At 33.1% G+C, this 21,474-nt stretch overlaps 1 protein-coding gene across 5 annotated transcripts in view; it reads left to right on the forward strand.

Moving 5' to 3' along the window:
- The window catches only part of LOC130450759 (neuronal acetylcholine receptor subunit alpha-7), a 178,581-nt gene that overhangs the window by 34,735 nt on the left and 122,372 nt on the right, over positions 1–21,474 (forward strand). For 4 of the 5 annotated variants that reach the window (XM_056789376.1, XM_056789375.1, XM_056789377.1 and 1 more), the window contains exon 3: positions 1,765–1,809. In XM_056789376.1, coding sequence (XP_056645354.1) covers positions 1,765–1,809 — 45 coding nt within the window. Of the gene's footprint in view, positions 1–1,764; positions 1,810–8,352; positions 8,398–21,474 lie in introns of all 5 variants that reach the window. The other variant, XM_056789373.1, reaches the window with a different exon arrangement.

Raw genomic sequence — 21,474 nt, forward strand, 5'->3', positions numbered from 1 at the left:
TAAGAAAAAACATCAAATATTCTTTGTTCGCTTTACCTCCTTTCCAGCCAGGACAGCAAATACAATCCCACACAACCCCAGCCTTGCAGAGGATCAACTTCTATATCAGAGCCAACTCCAAATAGCCGTTCTTCTGCAGTTGTTTGGCTCACCCACGTACAGAAGAATTCCAATCAATTTTAACATTTTTTCCACTACCATGTGTGCTATAGACTCAATATGTTTGCTTCAAGTTTCAGTTGATGTTCACTACAAGCTCATGTTCGCCTTTTGCTGCACATATTAGCGCTATATCGTCGGCAAATGCTATGGTTGTAGAATCTCTTGTTAGTTCCAGCCTAAGAACATGATGGTATTCTAGAAAGTTGGACCTAGTACCAAGCCCTCAGGAGTTAGTGTGCATACATCAAGTATTTCTTTATGTTCTAAGACATCATTTATGATCTATTTTAGACAAAATGCTCCAAGGAGAACAATATCAGCAAGATATTAAAACCACCTACTGCTACAATAACCGCTGTTATTTTTTGTTGATCAATTTGAAATAGAAAAAGATGTAATTTTGAAGAAACTTTTAGAAAATACGGTGCTAGCAACAATTATGAATGAATTCTCACTTAGAAATGTAGTTTAGTCGGAAGAGATTTTTTTCCTGAAACTGTGTGGAAGAAAGCTAAAATTTGGCATGAGACTAGTTTTTATTATCGTAAATACAAAAAAAATTCATCCTGATGGTTGAAATAACTTTTATGAGTTAAGAGGTAGCTATTTCTAAAAACTAACCATACCAAATTAAAGAGCGGGAAGTTTTGCATAAGAAATTATGTCTTTGGTTTTCAAATGTTTTTCTTGGATTCGCGCGTCTCTTTCTCGTTTAACTCATGCGCATTTAATGTATAGTTATCTAATACCACTAAAAATGATTCAGCACTTTAACATAGAAGAAAAATTATGAATTTGTACCAATTAGGGTAGTTTATACTCCCGCGCGGTCAACCCTCAGTATGGATTCTTTGATTTTCTATTTTTTAGTTTCAAGTACTAGCACTACAGTCTTACAGGGGGACATCGATTTTCTCTAGCCTCGAACGCCATCGTTTTACGTTCTCTTGTAAGGACCCTCCAGTTTGATGCACCAATATTTGTAGCATCTTAGACTCTATCTATACTGCCCGTTGGTATGGCCTTAGAGTTCTTTTTGTGAGCGCGCTGTTGTCCTAATCCCAATCCTAATTATTGTTATTAGGTCTTCAGATGTTATTTTCTTGGACAGGCATGTGAATTTTCCAATTACTATAACTAGGAAGAATTCCAGCTTTCTTTCTTGCGATTTCAGCTCAGAATCATTTTTGGTTATTATGAGCAAAATATTTTGTTGAAAAAATTGTGTTTTTTGCCAAATTTTTTTGTAAATCTCTAAAACTATAATAGTGAAAAATAATTGATATTTTTTTTTGATAGTATAACCCCTTTTTTTTTAAAGTGAATTATAAGAATAATAATTTTTAGGGATTGGAGTTGTACCTTATGAACTCGAACTGACTAATTTTTTATTGTGTTGACCTGTGTAGTACAATAAATTTAGTATACTTTACAAAAATCCAGACTAATTGTTATTAACTTAATATCTATTTATTAAAAATAATGACGATGAGGACACATCAAAAAGTAAAAGGAAACAGCGATTTTTTTTTATTCATTCTGATCGTGGAAACCTACGTTCTCAAAAACTGTCTTGCTTTATTATTGTTTTCCCTTGTATAGGACGAAAAGAATCAGATTCTCACGACAAACGCTTGGTTAAATTTGGTAAGTGTCATGAGGTCTGCCTAACCTCACGCAATGTTCTTACAGATCAAACACTCACTAATGCCTGGATTTAAGTCTGTGTTTGATACTGTGTTGAGTGGCTATTGATCGTATATAAATATATAGCTCCCGAGGCTACAAAAACCATCTATACCGTATCCTGCTATCCTGTTACCTCGTTTAATAGAAATTAGCTCGTAGAAATATGTTTACGGCACTCTACCGAATTTCTAGAAAGTGCGTTCAAATAAAAAATCAATTTACAAGTGATTTTTTTTACTATTGTTAATAGTTTTTGATAGAAAATTCTAAATTGTCTAATTGAACTGAAATTTAAAAAAAAATCTACTGATATTGTAATGAATTTGAAGATGTATTGGAACTGAATATGGAATAAGAAAAAATTAAAAGAAAAGAGGTAGTGTACATGAATAATGCAATAAATAGGAAAATAGTACGAAAGTTTGAGGTAATTTTCGTTTTTAATACCCTTCATATTTCCCGAGTTTTTGCGATAGTTCGTATTTCATTTCTAGCAGAAACTGGTGTCTTTCATCTATTTTCATGAAAAACTTTATTTCAAAACAAATGAGATTTTAATAATAAAGTACAGTTTTGTAAATAAAAATTAATCAACCAATGTAATATTGAAAAAACATGATTTCTAAACATGTATTTTGGATTTATTTAAGACGAAGAATAATATACTCAGTGTTATTGGAAAATAAGAAAAATGAGATGACAAATATGGATAATGAACAACGAAGTAAGTTCTTTGCAACCACGTTCAAATCAGTACCGTATCTTGTAAATCTAAGAAAGGCTGCTAGGCTTTTTTTATTGGTCTCGAACATAAAACTAGTTGAGTAAAAATGTCCTCGGAAGAACATGATGTGTGATGTATATTTACTCGCAAAATTAGTTTTTCTTTTCAACTTCATCCTCCGGAATTATTTATGGAAGACCATGATCAGGTTTAAGGGCATTTATCTATTAAGAAGCTATATCAAATTATAGTTTTGCAATAAAAAAATGAACTGAAAAATATATTAAATATGTGGTTTCCTAGAGACAAAGCTATAAATTCTTTACATTCAATGCCGCACCAAAAAATATTGTTAGCGAATACTGAGTCAGCATACAAGAAACAACCATTTAAAAAATATATTCCAAAACTTCCCCAGCATAAATACTATTTTACAGCACTGAACTAATTAGAAACATCTAAGCGATATATTTAATTTTTTATGTTATCCCTAAGTAAGCACAAAATGGAAAACTTCTTAATTATAATTTTTTTTACGAAGTTTTTTTCATAGAAGTTCGAACGTACTACCAAATTTATGCGACCCAAAATGTTTAGTGTAACCGACGCATTTGGAAACTTATTTTGAACTAAAAAAAATACTTTTTTTGAAAAATATGCAAGGATTATTTGATGTTTGTTAATTCAAAAACGTCAGAATGGATATATAAATAATATACTAGTTGAAAGTTTCTCAATACATATCGTGTAATTTCTCAATTAGTCTCATACATTGTACAAATTTCTAAAAAAAAAAAAATAAATTCTGAATACCGAGGACGATCGGATATTTTTGGACTTAAATTTGTTTTAATGAAGTTAAAAAAATTGTTTAATTATATAACTTCCAATAGAAAATATACGGTTATCTTAGCCTATTGGAAAAAAATTATTAAACGATTAAACTTAAACTGAATCCTTATTAGGAATAAAAGAACGAGAGAGAGAGGGGGAGTATTTGTCCTTGTTTACAGTTCACCCTTAAGTTCCGGAGTTCGATACATCAGGATTGGCTTTGAGAAGGATCTGTCGTTGCTCTAACAAGTTTCTAGTGCATAGCTTATTCTGAGTTCGGTTGTGGTGGATGCGCCTTCTGTAACAAAGGGATCCAGGTTCGTTCTTTGCTCTAAAAAACCTGCAATTGTCTTTTTGTGTTAAACCTAAACTCAATTTTCAATGACAGAAAACCATTGAAATTTAGTAGAATAGTTTCACTAGCCTCCAGATAGTTTTAAAGTTCTGAAGGACCTTCGCAAATTAATAATTAATTAGAAGATTGTTCTTTCTATTGGAAACCGTACTTGTAACTACATTTTGCTATGATACAGAAAGGTTTGTGAATTATATTGATCAGTATATCGGTCTCCTAGTTTTCCTTGATTCCCGAATAACGTTTAACGACTCTATTGCTCTTGCTATGTTATAGAGCTTTCTACAGCAAACCAGCTCTAAATCGTTGATCTTGGAGGTGAATATTTTTCTTAAAAGTTTAAATCTCTCTAAACGCGTTTTGAAGCTGGTTCCATTTTCAGTTGTAAAAACTGAAAACGTATTTTTTCCATAATATCCATAGCTTTCCAGGTTTTTTATTTTAATATTTTCTGGATGCTAGAACAAGTAACTAATGGGTGATATTTTTATGTCATCCTAGTTGCTAGTGAAGTAGCTGCGAGTACTTCAGAAAAGACATCAAAAAGAAGACGAAGGGTAGTTTCCACTAGCTGGTTGGTTAGCTACTGAGCTAGTGGTATTATAAAATGTGTCATCAGGCCTTAGCGGAAACTATAACCCGGGTTCAGGTAGATCACCTATCAGATAATTACAGATTCTAACCTAAAACGATGTTTAGATCGCAGTTTCCGAACGTCGCGTTGAATTTTCGGTGAATGTCAAATTTAAAACTTGATATACAAGAACTTTTGATTTTTATTACTTTTTTGTGATGTTTATTAAGTTATATAATAAATTCTAGATGTTTAATAAATGTTATTGAGCAGTTATCACATATTTACGCCCTCTCAAGGATTTTGCACTAAAGTTGAATACTAATAAGCTATTTTTATGCAGAAATGTCGAAAAATATAAGAGCCGCAAACCTCAGTAACTTATCAATGACGCTACTCATGAGAATTAATAGTAGACAGCCATTCAAGGGGAATAAATAACTTTTAAGGGCTCAAAAAACCATAGAAAAATGAAACCACCCCTCCAACGCTTCACTAACTTCTGGATGTCGTGCTTATAGAAGGATTTGTCTTTTGATTCAAAATAGGTATTAGATTCAGGCTGCTGTCCATTCAGTTGATGATCATTTTGATTTCGGAGTGAAGTGATGGATCTATGTTTCATCCATTGTCACATATCGACGCAAAAAGTGATTTATTACTTGTAAACACTGCTCTGAGTCATCGAAAGGTTTTTGATCGACTGTGAGTAAACGCGGCACCCACTATGAAAAAAGTTTTCTCATGGTCAACTGCTCATGCATAATTGTGAATACACTGCCTTCTGATATCTTTACAGCCTCAGCTATCTCACGCACTTTTAAATTACGATTAGATATAACCAATTTGTGCAGTTTTCTGGAGTAATCATCTCAATTGGACGACCATTCACAATTATTGGTGTCTGTACGACCACGTTTAAATTCAGCAATCCAATAATAAATGGTTCTTTTCGACGGATAGTTTTTAAGCCATTGCTGAGCTTGAATAGTATTTTTAATAACCAAGAAGCAATGATAAATCAACACACGAAAGTGTTTTGAATCCATTGTTTTAAAAATAACAAAAGTAGCTTCAATTTAGTGGCTGTCACTTTTTTGTGACTTATCGAAATGTCATGAAATTTGACACATAGTCTTTTGAAAGTTGGTACTTCATAAACGTCATATGGATTTGACATTAGCAGTGCCATCTGTGTGTTAGTGACACGACTTATTGAGGGAAACATTACATTGTTATTGGAAAGTGACGAATCCAGAAACATTTTTTTTTGAAGACGAAGCTACAACCTTAATCTCGTCGATTTCTGATATGGAGAACGATATTTCTGTTAAAATGGACAACATTTCTAACATGAAGAATAATATATTGACTAACAAGAACGATATTTCTGCTAAAATGTTGAATTTGGTAACTTTCAATTGTCTAAACTGGTTATTTGTGCTACTTAACTCACTTTTTCACAATATGAAGTCAGAATATCAAAGAAAATCAATCCTACGGTATGCAAACATAATACACCTTTGCGTTATTTATTTTTTGCGCAGGTGTGGAATTGTTTTTGTGACTCATAAGATATTGTGGTTTATGTACTTATAGGGAAAAAGCTAGTACGAAGGGAGTTAGGGTTTATATAAAAAGAATTGTCATAAAGGTATCACTATATATCTTTTGGGGATTTTGTGAGAAACAAATTGAAATACCATTGTCTAATACATCGACAAAGTTTTTATTTCAACCAGAACTTTTCGTATTTTCAAAGGTATTTTTGAACATTTGGCGGAAAAACAAAAAACAAAAACGCCAATGGAATGATAATTAAAAAAAATTTAGAAATCGAGTTTCTCACAAAATTTACCATAGAAATGTATATTTTTCCCACGCCATCTAAAAGTAGAGATTCCAACGAATAAAAAGCAGATGTTCTCTTTTTTATTAAAAATTAGGGTGTTTTTCATATTAATTCAAATTAAGGTAAAAAGTAAATATTCTAAAATAAAATATTCACAGTGTGTTTGCAACTTAGAAAAATAAGTTTCCACCGAATTTCGTAACAAATGATATATTTTCTCGAAAGATGAAAATAAAAAACCAAAAATTTAGTTATTTGTGCTTTTAACCTGAAATTTGAGGTTATTCTCTCTCTCTCTCTCTTTCACTTCTCGACTTCAGATCGTCTGTATACTATTTTCACTTCCATTTTGGTTATATTGTGTTCCTTTTTAAATGGTTTTCATCCTACTACTATTTCCTTCTATTTTTCATCATTTTCAAAGGCTTTAGCCCTGGTCTATTATCAATAAATATCTAGAATAAGATATCGTCGCTTGTATTTTGAATAACATATACGTTTCTCAATGTATTTACTCTATATATATATATCATAAAATTTTCTACATAAAAGGGATTTTCCATTAATATAGCAGTTGAAAAGCTTCTGCAAACAACTAGTCTTTGTAACATTTAATTCCTTCGCTTCCAAAGTTATTACCAGTAGCGAGGTGGAATACTTTGTTTGCTGTCAGGACCGACCCTTGCATGCCGCTTTCCAAACAGTTCTTATTGTTACTTAGTTGTAGGGTGGAGGTTTAAAGGTTAATGTGTCTATAGGTACCGAAATAAATGTAATCTTCAACATTCATTCATCTTCAAATTTTCAGGGACAGTAATTGTTTGTCTCTGCATTTTTTGAAAATTAACAATTGTTTTGAGTGAAACAACTTTTGTTTCTTCTCTTTTTTTGTAAAATGACGTCGCCACCTGCATCAAATACATTAGTGGTGCTATAAAACACAAAATTTACCCATTAAACTTTATAGCTCGTTATTAAATGAATTATTCTACGAAAATTTGAATATTAGAAATTCGTTGTTATAATTCCGTATAAATTTGAACGTAATGCATGTGTCAGCCATTGCAGTCCAGAAAAAAGATCAAATAAGTGATTAAGGAAGAAAATGCCCTTCTCATTAGATCATTTTTTCAATTTTTATATGTTTTACTTAATAAATACGGAATCAATTTGGTACTCAAGATATTTAAACTTCAATTCATGACATCCGATGTCACAAAGAAGTTTGACTGATAGAGCTAACCAGCTACCAGATTCTCAATTTAGATAGTTAGCAATTCAAAAAGCAAAACTGCATTAAAAGAAAATAATTATCCTGAAATAATGAAATATGATGAAGAGAAGGATTAACACATTTCTATAATCAATCAAGGAGCAAAATAAAAAGATTTTCCTTTAACATTATGTATAAAAACTTTCCGAATTATTTCAATAAATATGTTATGAGTATATGTCATAAAGAACACAAAAATATTTCGCTAACCAAAATCGAAGACACCTAAAAGTAAATAAAGTAATATTATATATCAAGAAATGATTGTAACGCTGTTCACGTAGGACAGATATCTCAGTGTTTGGAAAATAGATGAAAAGGTCATCAATATGATGAAAAAATAGAACTGCATTAAGAAACCAGTATCAAAAAATATACGTTCCAAAATACTTGAAAAGGAGTCGAAATAAAAAAAATATTTAGATTATTTAACGTCGTTTGTGATTAGCTGTTCTGCAGGCGTGTCTAATTCACCAAACTTTCTTCTACCTTACTCAACAATTGAATTTTTCTATTATCTTAGAAAAACTAGAACAAAAATAACAATAATTCAATTTTAGACAATTTAGAACCTACTAAAAGTGAAAATTTGATTTCCAGTTCTCTTTTAATGAGAATGACTGTACGTACTTTATACTGACGAGTTGCCAATATGACAAAACTGAGCTACACACATTTGTTTTATATTATTTATGTATTATACAACAATTGAAGAAATGGAAAGTTTTTATTTGCTTAATTGAGGTACCTGGATACGGGTTAAAGTATTTTTGGTGTTGATCAGTCAGTAAAAATGACTGAGCTCAATCTAATACTCAGACTTGTTGTGCTATGCATGCCATGTTATGTTACTAACTACCGTTGTTTCCCTTTTATTGTTTTACCATAGGACGAGAAGAATCAACTCCTAATAACAAATATTTGGCTTTCTTTGGTAAGTGAAAACCAATTGACTAACTAAACTATGTACACACACGGCAGTTTGATGATTTTGTTCAGTCTGTACATTTTTCAATTTTTTCTTAATTATTAGATATTAACCTATCAGAATGGTATGATATTATGGTGTTGTCGATCTTTTCACCTGTACAGAGCTAGTGTTTCTAATGTATTGCTATGTTGTTGCCCATATATTTTGGCAACTTGAATAGACTGTCACTCCTACCTTGAAATTCCACGTCAATTTTTTAACAAAATTCATTAGAAATATATTAGCATCATATTAATTTGAAGATTACCTTCAGCAATTCCATTGGCACCGCATGTTTTTGGATAAACTTGTTAAATGGATTAATAATGGGGGGAATGGGTGATAATAGGGATAAAAAGGGTCAGAAGATTTAGCGGTTAGGGTCATATCATTTGCGGTGATAAGGAATAAGGATTAGTTTGATTTCTACGGTTGCTTGAAATATTATCTAAATGATTCTGAGAAGCGTTAATTTGGTTCTAAATTAACATCATTCTAATATTAAGAATAAAATAAATAAGGGAATCTTCGGTTTTGAATTGCTTGGATTTTTTTCATTTGTTTTTTAATTTAATATTAGAATCAATCCAAGAAGATTTCATCCAAAATCTTTGAAAATATATTTTAGAATTAACTCAAATATGATGCTATTATTTTTTTCTTATTTCTTGAAAAAATTGGCGATCTTGCAAAAAAATTAAAAACAAAAAAATCTCGGTAATAGTGTTGGTCTACTGTCCCTAGATGTTTATGCCTCCTGTAAAAATTTGGTTTAGAATTAAGGTTTTTTGCTCGATGTTTTAAGTATCACATATGACGTATGATAAGCTATGGCGGTATTTGCACAAGTAAACATTCATTCTTGATTCAGAGTGATGGAGGTTCATTATTAAATAATGCATATACACATTTTGAAAATAAACACCGCACATATTGATCTCTGATTTTCCTGAACTAAAAATACCATAAATATTGTCGATTTCTAACGTCCACTTTTTTTAGTAAATAACCATACAAAAAGAAAGCCTTAATTTCTATGGTTTTAACTTAACTTTCAGAAATTTCTTGTTAAACAATTTTTGAGTTTGGATGCAAAAAATCGTCGCAGTCCATTTTTAACATCTCCTTTGGATTTTTTTCCACGCGAGAATTTCGCCTCAGATCTGAATAAATAGTAATTAATCTAACGATAAAAGATCCGGACTAAATGCTAGTTTAATTTTTTTTATTAAGCATTGGTTTGTTAACTAAACCTGAATAATGCTCCAATGAAACCTCATATATTCGCTGTCCACTATACAGCGTGTCCCACGACGAGTTTAAACTATCTGTATGTGGCAAAATACTTAAAATAAAATCATGAAAATTTCTACGTTTGAGTTTTCGGATACCATCTTTCTAACTAAGATATTTTCATAGATGATCGACTTCCTGTTCTATCGGAAATCGATTGTAACTTTGTTATTTTAAATAGAACACCCCATATATTAATAAATTTTTGAAATCTACGTGAAATTTTAGTATACTTTTGTCTGAGAACTTTTTTCGAAAAATGCATACTTTTTGAGTTATTAGTTTTTTTGTAAAAAATTTGACCGTTGCAGAATTTTTTTACGGGGATACCTTAAAAGAAATGGGAATGGTTTCTGTTCGGTTACTTTAAGCAAGGTCAGGCGTATTTGAATCTATGTTGAAAAATTTTTCATTTTATACAGAGTGTGTATAAAAATTCAACTTCATAAATAACAAATTTCTTCATTTTTTAAATAGAACCACCTGGTTTTTTCTATTTAAATGCATTCAAGGCAAATTCTTTTATATTTTCCTAAACGTCAACAAGCATACTTTCCGCTACTGGAGTTCAAAGAATCCAAAACACAAACTTAAGAAGCCTCTACTTTCGTCTAAAGACACCGCAGATATTAGACGACTTCTTCGTGCCTGAATTGCTTAACATTAATATAACAAAAAAAAACATGATTCCACCAGGACGGAGCAACTTCATACATGTCCAATAGTTCTCTGCCACGAGTTCTTGAAAATTCTTCTGGCAAATTGATTTCCAGGAGAGATGACATAAGTTGGTTACCGAGCAGCCCCGATTTAACAACTATGGATTTGTGAGGCTTCCCAACACAATTAAAAGAAAATGTGCAGTAATCACAAAGAGAATATCTGTCGATCCATTACAGGCAATTTTGTTGTTAGCGTTTTTTTAATAAATAAATTCCCGAGCAATGTATTTTAGTCTAAGAGCTGGTCGCTACTTCGATTAAGGTACTTCACACGATAACTGACTCTAAAAACACTCAAATATGGAAAGCAACGTATATTGAACTAAGAATGTATTACCTGTATGTCAACCTTATATACAGGTAAAAATTCTTTAACTAGAGGGTCGATAGGGTTGGTAGACTTTTGTGATGAAAATACTGTGCCACCCGTCTTAGCAACTTTCGATCCATTTTACAGATACTTGCAACCGAGCAAATCATCTGACAATTTTTATTCACACTCCAAATTGTCGAATTAAAAATATACTCGAAAGCCAGATTTGTGAAGATGCCAAAAGTTGATTTTTCTACTTTAAACATATTAAATAACATATAGAAAAAGTTTCAGCCTTATTCGAAGTGGCGACCTGCTCTCCGACTATTTTAATACGTACTTTTCCTTAAATTATTTCTTCTGAGATACCTTGTATGTAAATATCTCTTTTTCAATATATTACAATTATCAATAATCATTTATCATTTCGGAATAAATTCAGGGGCAATGAGAAATGGTTTAACACGGTTGGAATGCCGGATTTAACGAATACTAAGTTTGTAGATGAATGGAGGGCTATTTCTTTCACATGTTGCATATATGTTACGACTTCACCCCTTCTTATAGCATTATCGATTTTTCAAGAAGGTGATGCGAACATTTCTAACATCAAAGGCACGTCCAAAATTATCCGGAGTGGATTTGTTATGTTTCGTTGGCAGTTTTTTGTTTCGTACGAATTTATTTTGCGATGTGATGAATTGTACTTTTCACGCTACAAAAAAAAGGATTTCATTTTTATTAGTACTATTAATATAAATGGAGGCTATAAGACTGGGCTCAAGTGAGTCAGGAAAATCGTAAAGGAATCCAGAAAGACAAATCAATTAGAAAAAAATTGAAAGAAAACGTTGGAACAAGTATTTGAAATTATACTCAAAAGGAGATAATGGAAAAAATGAGTGCTAATATAAAAATCAAAGTATTTGAGTCTGCGAATAGAGGTCACCTATATCACCAAGAAGAAAATAATTAAATGAAGAGCCAGAGTTAAATCATATAAAAAAATCACCGATGAGTTGAAATGGATCAGGGAGAAATGAGATTAATACATTATAAAATCGTAACTTTTACCTTTACTTTACCAAATCTTAACCTAACCTAACTTAATCTTGACGTGATCCACACCAATATTGACATAACCTAATCTAATCTTGACATTACCTAACCTAATCTCGACGTAACCTAACAAAATCCTGACCTGGATTAGATTAGGTGAGGTTAATGAAGATTAGATCAAAATTAGTTTAAGATTAGGTTAGGCTAGGTTAAAAAAGATTGAATTCGGTTAATATTGGTGTATTTGATGTTAATCAAAAGTGCCTCTCTTTGCTAACACTGGACACATTTATTTATGAAGAGCTGTAGGTGCCTTGCAAAATGTAGGTATTCAAATCGGAGTACATTTTACATGGGTTAAGTTAAGTTATACAGCGCCCAGGCCCACGGGTGCATTTTAATTGGAGTTACCGGGCCATGGGGCGCCCGGCTGCAACGCACTCCATGTACTGTAGGTACAAACAAATCTATTTCTAGTACAAAGTAATACAATGTGATCGTTATCAAGATATAGACAGCATTGGACGGATTCGCTTCTTCTTTTTGAGAAGAACAGCAGCTCTATTAATAAGCTATTAAAAATTGTACATAGAAATAGAATTTTCTTTGTCTAATATCATTCAGGTGTGAATTTATTGTTCTTTTTATCTCAAAAGCCGGGTAATTTACCAAATAAAAAGCCTTTCTCGTAACACAACGTAAGCAATAGAGATAGCATCTTTAATCAATTATAAAAGAATTTCTTTGAATGAAGCTGACGTTAAAAATAATTTTATAAACTCTAAAAGCTCAAGTCCAACAAAATTGTGGCTGTTATAAAATAAGGAAATTATTGTATAAAATTACTGCCGAAGAGGATTAAAAATATTTCTGTAAACTCGGCTTTTTTATGATTCCATTTATATTGTAGGCGATGTTGAAGAGATAAAAATGGAGGAATTAATGAGAGGAACGTTAATTTTACCCGGAAATAAGTACATAGTCTGTGTAAAATCATTACATTTTCTGAAAGAAATTGTTGATACATAACGAATCGATTGCTCTACAAAAGTTATACCCTTATTGCTCTAATGAGAATTTAATTCTTATCGGTATTTTCGGTATTGCCCAACAAACTTTGAAAGCATCCCAAACTTTTTTTTCTTTGTTTTTAAAGCTTGGTTAAACACGGGATCGTTTTTAAGTTGTAGAATTTATGGCCTAAGAAAGATAATTTCAACTTCAAAATCACAACGTAATAGTCCATTCATTTAAGGTAGATTTAGGCAAGAATTTCGGAAAATCGAGATATCCAGCTATAAAGTCGTTTAAACTTATTCATTTGACATCTTAAAACTCCTCTCAAAACTCACATATAATTCGATGTGAGCAACTTTAAAAATCGGGGGTCAAAAGTCGAAAAATCTATTTTTTGCACATTTTTTGCAAATAACTCGTTTTCTATGGGTTTTACGCTATTTATATATCTTATCAATATTGTAGAGTATTAAATTCTCTACAACTTTTGTTTCACAAATTTTTTCATACGGTAAATCGTTACTGAGATAGAGGGCAGCTAGAATTCCGTTTGAAATTCACTGCTAGTCCCTCAGCAAGAAGGTGTTGTGTACCGTGTTTTGGCACATGAGAGGAGTAATTGCGGACTGTGAACGCGCAATTATGATAACCTAAAAAACACGGCGAAACCTGTCTACAAAACGACGCGATATTCCAATCCTTCTTCTTCTTCCGTGTAGTAGGCGTAGTCGCCTGTTTTATCTTCGACATCCTTGCCTCCTATCCTGCTTCAAGGTTGTCGCTCCACCTTTTTCTGGGTCGGCCGTTACTCCTTCGGCCCAATGGGGATTTATCGCGCGCTATTTTGACCAGTCTGTTCTTATCCATACGACTCATTCCATTCTTTCTTTCTGGATAGAACCCATTCGTTGAAGTCATCTATTTTGCACAATCTTCTGATGTTCTCACTTCTTCCCCTGTCCAGAAGGGATTTTCCGAGTATCCTGCGTAGCACTTTCATCTCTGCTGTTTCCATCATTCGTTTGGTTTTCGCCGTTTCTGGCCGTGTATCTGCGGTGTAGGTCATTAAGGGTCTTACCGTGGCCTTGTATATTCTCGATTTGGCTTCTATTCCGATATGCTTATTTCGCCATATGGTTTCGTTCAAACATGCTGCCATTCTTAGTTATTTGCTCTCTTTCTTCGTTCTCTAAGTCTCCAAATCCTGAAATCTCGATTCCTAGGTATTTGAATGTCATTACTTGGTGAATTATCAGGTCATCCACGACAATCCGTGGTGCGATATTGCTGCAAGAAAACGCCAGACCGCATGCAGGAGGCTTACGATAGAAACTTTGAAAGAACATTTTCTTCATAGTTCCGATTTGTCGCCATGCGACTATTATTTATTTGGTCCATTAAAAGAGCTCTTGGCGGACTGGCGCGAATAATTACGTCACAATTCGAGATACTTTACCAAAACGGCAGTGAGAGAGAAAAACTGTAAAAAATTCAGTTCTGTAACTTCATGATAACATTTTTTATAGTAAAAGTCCGGTTTATATTCGAACCACCCTCGTATTAGGTTACAGTCTATGTGTTCTACATTATCTAGGAGCCTCAAAACAACAATAGTTTTGATTACGACTTCCAAATAGTTATAGAATATTTGGTTTTGACAGCTAATTTGCATTTACCATACCATTTACCATATTGATGTTAAGAAAAATCAAGTAGGAACCATTCAATAATTATTTTTAAACCAATCGGAAACTATTGAATATTGAAAAAAATGGTATTGATTGTATTTCGCATTTAATACGTTTCTGTTGAATATCAAACGATAAGGCCGAAGTTGAAACGTGATTGGCAAAATTTGAATAGTAATTTATGAAACAATGGAAAGTAAGATGGCCTGAGCAAACTAGATCACGTTGCATATTGGGTTCCTAGATTCGGGACACAGGTAAATTAATATCGAGATCAGATTAGATTTCAAAATAATTTCCAGTCTTTGTTCAGATCCGTTATTTGTGATCTGGGACTTCCCTCTGTTTCTGTTTAACCCGAAATGAGGTTGAAACATGATTTAAATTACAAATAAAGGCGAACTTAAATAACAGTTAATGAAGATTTGAGGTTTATACTTAACTAAAATGTATTATACACTGGTTAAAGACATGTATAAGCGCGAATTATTAAAAAAGTTGATAGGAAGATAGAAAGTTTATTGACCTCATTGTATAACAAAATCTAAATTGAAATTTGTCCGTCCATTTTTCTCTTTCAAATAAGAGTACAATCCTCATGATAAAAAAATGTTTTTCTTTGGAAACTTTCCACTCAACACTCGTATTTGCAAAAAAATGGAAACGGAATGGCAGAAACAGTACTGACTTTCTCCACCGATCGTGAATTGACGCACTAGAAATTTTTCTAAGGAAAGAGTTTCATATGAGGAATATTGAATTTGAATTAATGGAGTTTTAACATGAGAGAGATAAATTTTGTTGATGGGAGTGAATTGAATAGTGAACCGCTGAACCGCAGTAACCGCCGACTCGACGTATGGTGGTTTCACTGTTAGTGTCGGAGAAAGTGGGTTTGAGTGTGAAGGTGGAAAAGAGTCATAACTCAAAGAGTTTGTTTGGAATCCTGAACTTTTGGTTTGGAAGCGAGGATACTACGGAGAAGACTAGAAGGCAAGGGCTCGTTATTGTAAGTTTCGGAGGCGAGGATGTCAAAAATTAATCTAGTAATAAATTGTCCCATATAGTCGGATTGAGGATATTATAAAGGGGTCTAAGGAACGAGGATTGGTGATTTTGACTGAGGGAACTAGAACATTACAACATGGTTATCTTAGAGTTTATTACAAATTCTAGGTTATCTGCGTGCGAGAAAGTCATGGAAAGTGGTAGCCGTGGTGAAGGGCATGTAAGTTTCTTTGGATACAAAGAAAGGTTTATCCGAAGAAAAAACATAGGTAGCGAAATTGTGTACCCATATTGACGTATACAGGAAGACAAGAAGGCTAAAGATAAAAAAGTTCACAACAACCATTCTAATTTTATGTTTGGCCTTTCAAAATTTAACTTTTTGTCTGTTGCCGCGAATTTTGTAGTACATAATGTTCACTTGTAATTTTTTTTGATAAAATATATCCTAAAATTTTTTTTAATAGTGACTTGATTTTAATTTTTATCAATTAAGCCTATTTATTAATCGATAACAGGTGTATATAGGTTAGTTTTTGCGTAACAGGTAGTTCTAAAAGACGTTTTTTAAACAATCCAGATCATTTTTGCCGTACAAGCGGAGAATATGTGTTATACCACACAAGTCGTGTGACTAACTAAGAAAAAAATGTTTTCTTTGACAAAAATCCATTTTATTCATCAATGTATTCTCCTTCAAGAGCAATACAATCATTCCAACGCTTCTCTAACTTCTTGATGCCGTACTTGTAGAAGGATTTGTCTTTTGCCTCAAAATAGGATTCAGCTCCAGCAATTGATTCTTTATTTGAGCTGAATTACTAGCCAGCGAGCATTTTTTTGAGATCAGCGACTAGCCAATAGGGCCAGATCTGGACTAAACGGTGAAAGAAGAAGCAATTCAAAGTGTAATTCGTTCAATTTAACCATCGTTGCAATCTATTTGTGAATAGGTCGATTTTCTTTGATTTCTGCATTAAAACTATCCAACAACTCTATGTAGTATTTGCTATTGATTGTCTCTTCTTTTTGGTATCGATGAGCAATATTCCATGCGCATTCCAAAATAATGAAGCTATAATCTGCACAGTTAACTATTGTGCTTTTGGACGCTTCGGACGTGGTTCACCGGCTGTAGTCTACTCAGATGATGATCGTTTTGATTCCGGAGTGAAGTGATAGATCAATGTTTCGTCCATTGTCACATATCGACGCAAAAATTCTGTTTTATTACATGTAAACACTGCTCACAATAATCAAAAAGCTCTTGTTTTATATCTACTGTGAGTAAACGGAGTACCTACTTTGACACAAGCTTTCTCATGATCGAATATTCATGCATAATTGTAAACACACTACCTTCTGATATCTTTATGGCCTTAACTATCTCACGCAATTTCAATTTATGATTAAAAATAACCAATTTGTGGATTTTTTTGGAGTAACCACCTCAATTGGACGACCATCATCGGTGTCTGTACGACTAAGTTTAAATTTAGCCAACTAACTAATAGCAAATGGTTCTTTTCGATGGAGCAGAGTCCGAATGATACTTTTGAAGCCATTGCTGAGCTTGTACAGTATTTTTTTCCATCAAGAACCAATAAAAATGCCAAGATGTTTTATCACAAAATCGTTTGAAAGCTGATAATTTATAAACGTCATATGGATTTGACAATAGCAGCGCCATCTGTGTGTCAGTCACATGACTTATTGAGTGATGTAATAAGATGGTGAACAATACCTAATTTAGAGTCTTCTGGGATAAAAATAAGAAGTCTTGGGCTCCCAATTGTGTTTGCAAATCGTGTGTGGAATGTTTAAGATTATGAAGAAGTGGTAAAAGAAGTGCCTTTAAATTTGGGTCACCAACTATTGGGAGCGTGAATATTTGAATTTCTTTACTAACATCTGAACCACCTCGCATAGAAGAGAAATAGGTAAAACACATTTTGAACAACAATATATTTAAAATTCACTTAAAAATCAAATTTTGGTCGTAAATCTTGGTACAGTTGGTATTTAAGAAAGATTAGGATTACAATAGTAATTACCATCTGGAAAGGTTTATGGAAGAGTTGTGAGTCATCAGAAAGTATGTTAATTATCCACTTAGATTGGTAGTGAAGAATTATTAATTTATTTCATTCGATTTTGTTATGATCGGGTAGCTTAATCCATGTCTGACTAGTAATAATTAACTTGAACATTGTATTTTGTTGTCGAAAATATTAGATAATACATGATGTATCTCTTCATTTCTTCAAGTCTTTTCAACTCCTGGGTATCATGAAATAAGAAGTTTTTGACTTCAATATTTTCTTCTTCAACAATTATATTTTATAACCATGACATTATCATTTCTTTTAATCGTTTAATATGTGGTCGCAGCCATTTCTTACAGACTTCTGTGGTATATTGATGAAATTACAAGTAATTCCGTATAATTGACTGAGTTGATAACTTGTACGAACTAGCAATTGAATTACAAAAAATATAAGAAAATGTTGTCATAAAAAATATAATGTATATACTGCACGCAGTAAATTTTAGAAATGAAATTGTTTTTCATACTTCATAAAATCTATTCAACATAAATGCAATACGAGGTCTGGCTATTAGATAACGATGGGTACGTTGGGTATCTAGATATCCTGTCTATGCACATTCCAAAACACGTTTCCGTCACTTTTATAGTATTTGAGCAGTAGCGGTTTGAAACGAACGTATTTTTATTAAACTCAAATTACTAGTTAAATTGAAAAAAACTCCGACTGAGTGCTATAAATTGTTGCAAGAGGCCTATGTGGACAATTCTCTATCTTGTGCGCGTGTTTTGAGTGGCGTAAGCGCTTTAGTGAGGGCCGAGAGAGCAAATCAAAATTCAAGGCAATGTTGATCGTTTTTTTCCACATTAACTGTATCGTGATGATTAAATGGCTTCCAACCTTCAACCAGACTTACTATTTGTCAGTTTTGACAACATTGCGAGAACGAGTTCGTAAAAAACGGCCCGATTTTGCATCAGGACAAACGCACCTGCCTATAATGCGCTATCTGGGAAGCAGTATTTGGCCAGTACGCGCACTCCAGTGCTCGAACACCTGATTCGAGTCTATGGAAGCGGTAAAGCAAAAAACGGCAGAGCTCCTAAAGGTTTTCACTAAAGAAGACAGCACCGCTTCGATCAATGAAAAAAACGTATGGAAAGGTGTATGGTGAGGGGAAGCATTCGAATGTAGAATAATTTTTTTAATAAAACCATTTTTCATAACCAGTCCCATTATTTAATAGCCAGACCTCGTATTACAGAAGTCTGACTCGGTTTTCATTTGTGAAAATTTCTACGCCTAAAATCAAACATGTGGTAACTTGTTATTTTATGGAGAGTGAAATTGTTTTACTTTATTTTAATAATTTAAATATTAATATCAACATGAAATTTCTGTATTATTAACATATTATTTGAAGAAAAGTTTAAAGCAACAAGTGAGCGAATGGCATAGCGTTGGTTCAATCGTTTCAATAGTGAATATTTAATGCTTGAAGATCTTTCACGCTTAGGTCGCCTATCTGCGTGGGATTTTGAGATCAAAATTGCAGCAGTATAAAAAAACCTAAGTACTACCAGCACTCTTATTATAGAACTCCCTTGAACCTTCTATAGATACTATACGAGGATATATTGAAAAATTCTTAGCCTACTATAGAACCAAACAAAATTTCAATGTCAAAATATTTTATTACTCAACATATTCTCCTCTTAATTGGATACATTTATTACAGCGAACCTGCAACCCTTAAAAAAAAGTTTTTTCTTGCTCTGCAAACCAGACCTCCACAGCTTTTAGTTCCCCTTCGTTGGAAGACACATTTACGACCTTTTAAACTTTTTTTTGAGTTGAGGAAAGAGATGGTAGTCGTTGTTGAAAATGTAGTGCAATAATTTTTTGCATCTTAGGCCAAATGATGGTTTTAACATGGTCTCAAAGAACTTGCTGAACTCTGGATTAAAACCATAGATTACCTACAGTGGGCTACACTTCGAATATTAAGGATTTCTTTTGGTATGAATATTGGAAATTGACATTATTTATGAGACACTCTCTATATTTATTTACTAACAACATAAATTGGAGTTTAGAAATCGTATAATGGGGTGAATAATGTTAAACTGACATTTCAATTTTTTCCATTTCATACGTGACTCCATCTCTTCAAATCGATACTGACGTGAAATTCACTCACATATCTCAGTGAAAAGGTGTATTAGACATTTCAATAAGGGTTTGTAGTTTAAAATTTATTATAGCGATCAGTATTGAATTACGGCCCCTATCTCTTTGAGTTTACTGGAAGACGAGATGAGTTCGAAAATATTATCATACTTTCACCGCATCTATTTCAAATCAACCGGAACAACTAACAATAAATTACGAAATGGAATTTTCGTAACACAGTCATTAGTTTACAGAATTTAGAAACCTATTTGTACGTCATCACTGACTTATTTTTTTTTTTAAACAATACACTTCTATAATCAGAGTGATATCGAATTACGGTTTTCATTAACATGAATTATGTCGTCACCAGTAAATATGGCGGTGCCACCGGTGCCTAGGCACAGGGCGTAAACTTTGGGCGTTAAATTAGACAAAACATTTTTTGGCCTTATTTGTTTTTAGTGTTAATCGGAGTCAAGCGGTGCGAGTTTATGCGGACACACCCATCCGCGGACACCGATCTCCGCACAGGCCGATTAATAGTATGTTAAAAGCAAACATCTGTAGTTTTTACTTAAGAACTGCATTCAACATGAAAAAGACGTAGGAGGAAAATTAATTCGAAATTTCAAAAGAACTACACCTTGAGTATCCGATATAGAAGCACCCAGACTTGAACGACGGGGCTTAGTTTGGGCCAACGCTGGGAAACCCGATATTGGCAAACCAATAATGGCCCAAGCTTGGTTGAAGTCTGGGTAAGTGGGGCCCCGGCCATTCTATAGTCAGCCAAGGCTGACTGAACTCTATGTAACCTTACTTCGGCCATCCCATATTCACCCAAGCTTAGCTGAACTCTGAGTAACCCGACCTCGGCCATCCTATAGTCAACAAGGCCTAGCAGATAACTATATAAAGTTTTGTTCTAATATCTTATCCATAATAGATCTCTCAACATTAAAAGTCATAATTTTTTATGAATAAAATTGTAAATTAATTAGTAGAGTGCATTGATAAAAATTTGTCATGAAATTATAATTTTATTAACAATATATTAAAGGTACGCAAACCAGTCTTGGGTTTATCTATAGACAACCAGGTCTGGTCCAGGCTTGCAAGCGAGGGACATCGTTATCATTCCATAATCCCACCAAGCCTGGACCAATAACTGCTTCCAAGCTAGGGTCAGAGTTGTACATACTTCGCCCAAGTCTGGGCCTATACTGGGCCCAAAGTAAAATCCTATATGGGTATCCATTATTTGCCAAAATGCTGCTTAAATGTACTTTATAATCAAAATACATGTGACAAAAAACAATAATTAAATATTTTATAATTTAATTTTAATCACAGACCTCTAATATTTTGATCTCATTATGTATATGAACATCATATGCCGTAAATTTGACAGTCGCGGTCTTTGAAGGTAAGGCATGTTCACTGACCCTTCTAGTGTTTTTCACCAGTTCGAAATTCACATTATGCTACCTCCCTTATTCAAAACTACCATAACAAGTAGAGCAGGGTGTTATTTTATGATAGACGTATGAAGACCAAAGTGACCCAAAAATTGAATCTCAAGCATCAGAGTGGGCAACTCTGCAATTGTGGTTGCGATGGTTTGGGTTCCAAACAAGGACTGTACGACTCATCAATTCGATGTTTTGACTGTCCAAAAAGTGGTGGAGAATAATTCGTTTTCTCCGATTGGTTTCCCT

The sequence above is a fragment of the Diorhabda sublineata genome, chromosome X, assembly GCF_026230105.1.
Source record: "Diorhabda sublineata isolate icDioSubl1.1 chromosome X, icDioSubl1.1, whole genome shotgun sequence".
In the NCBI taxonomy this organism is placed as follows: Eukaryota; Metazoa; Arthropoda; class Insecta; order Coleoptera; family Chrysomelidae; genus Diorhabda; species Diorhabda sublineata.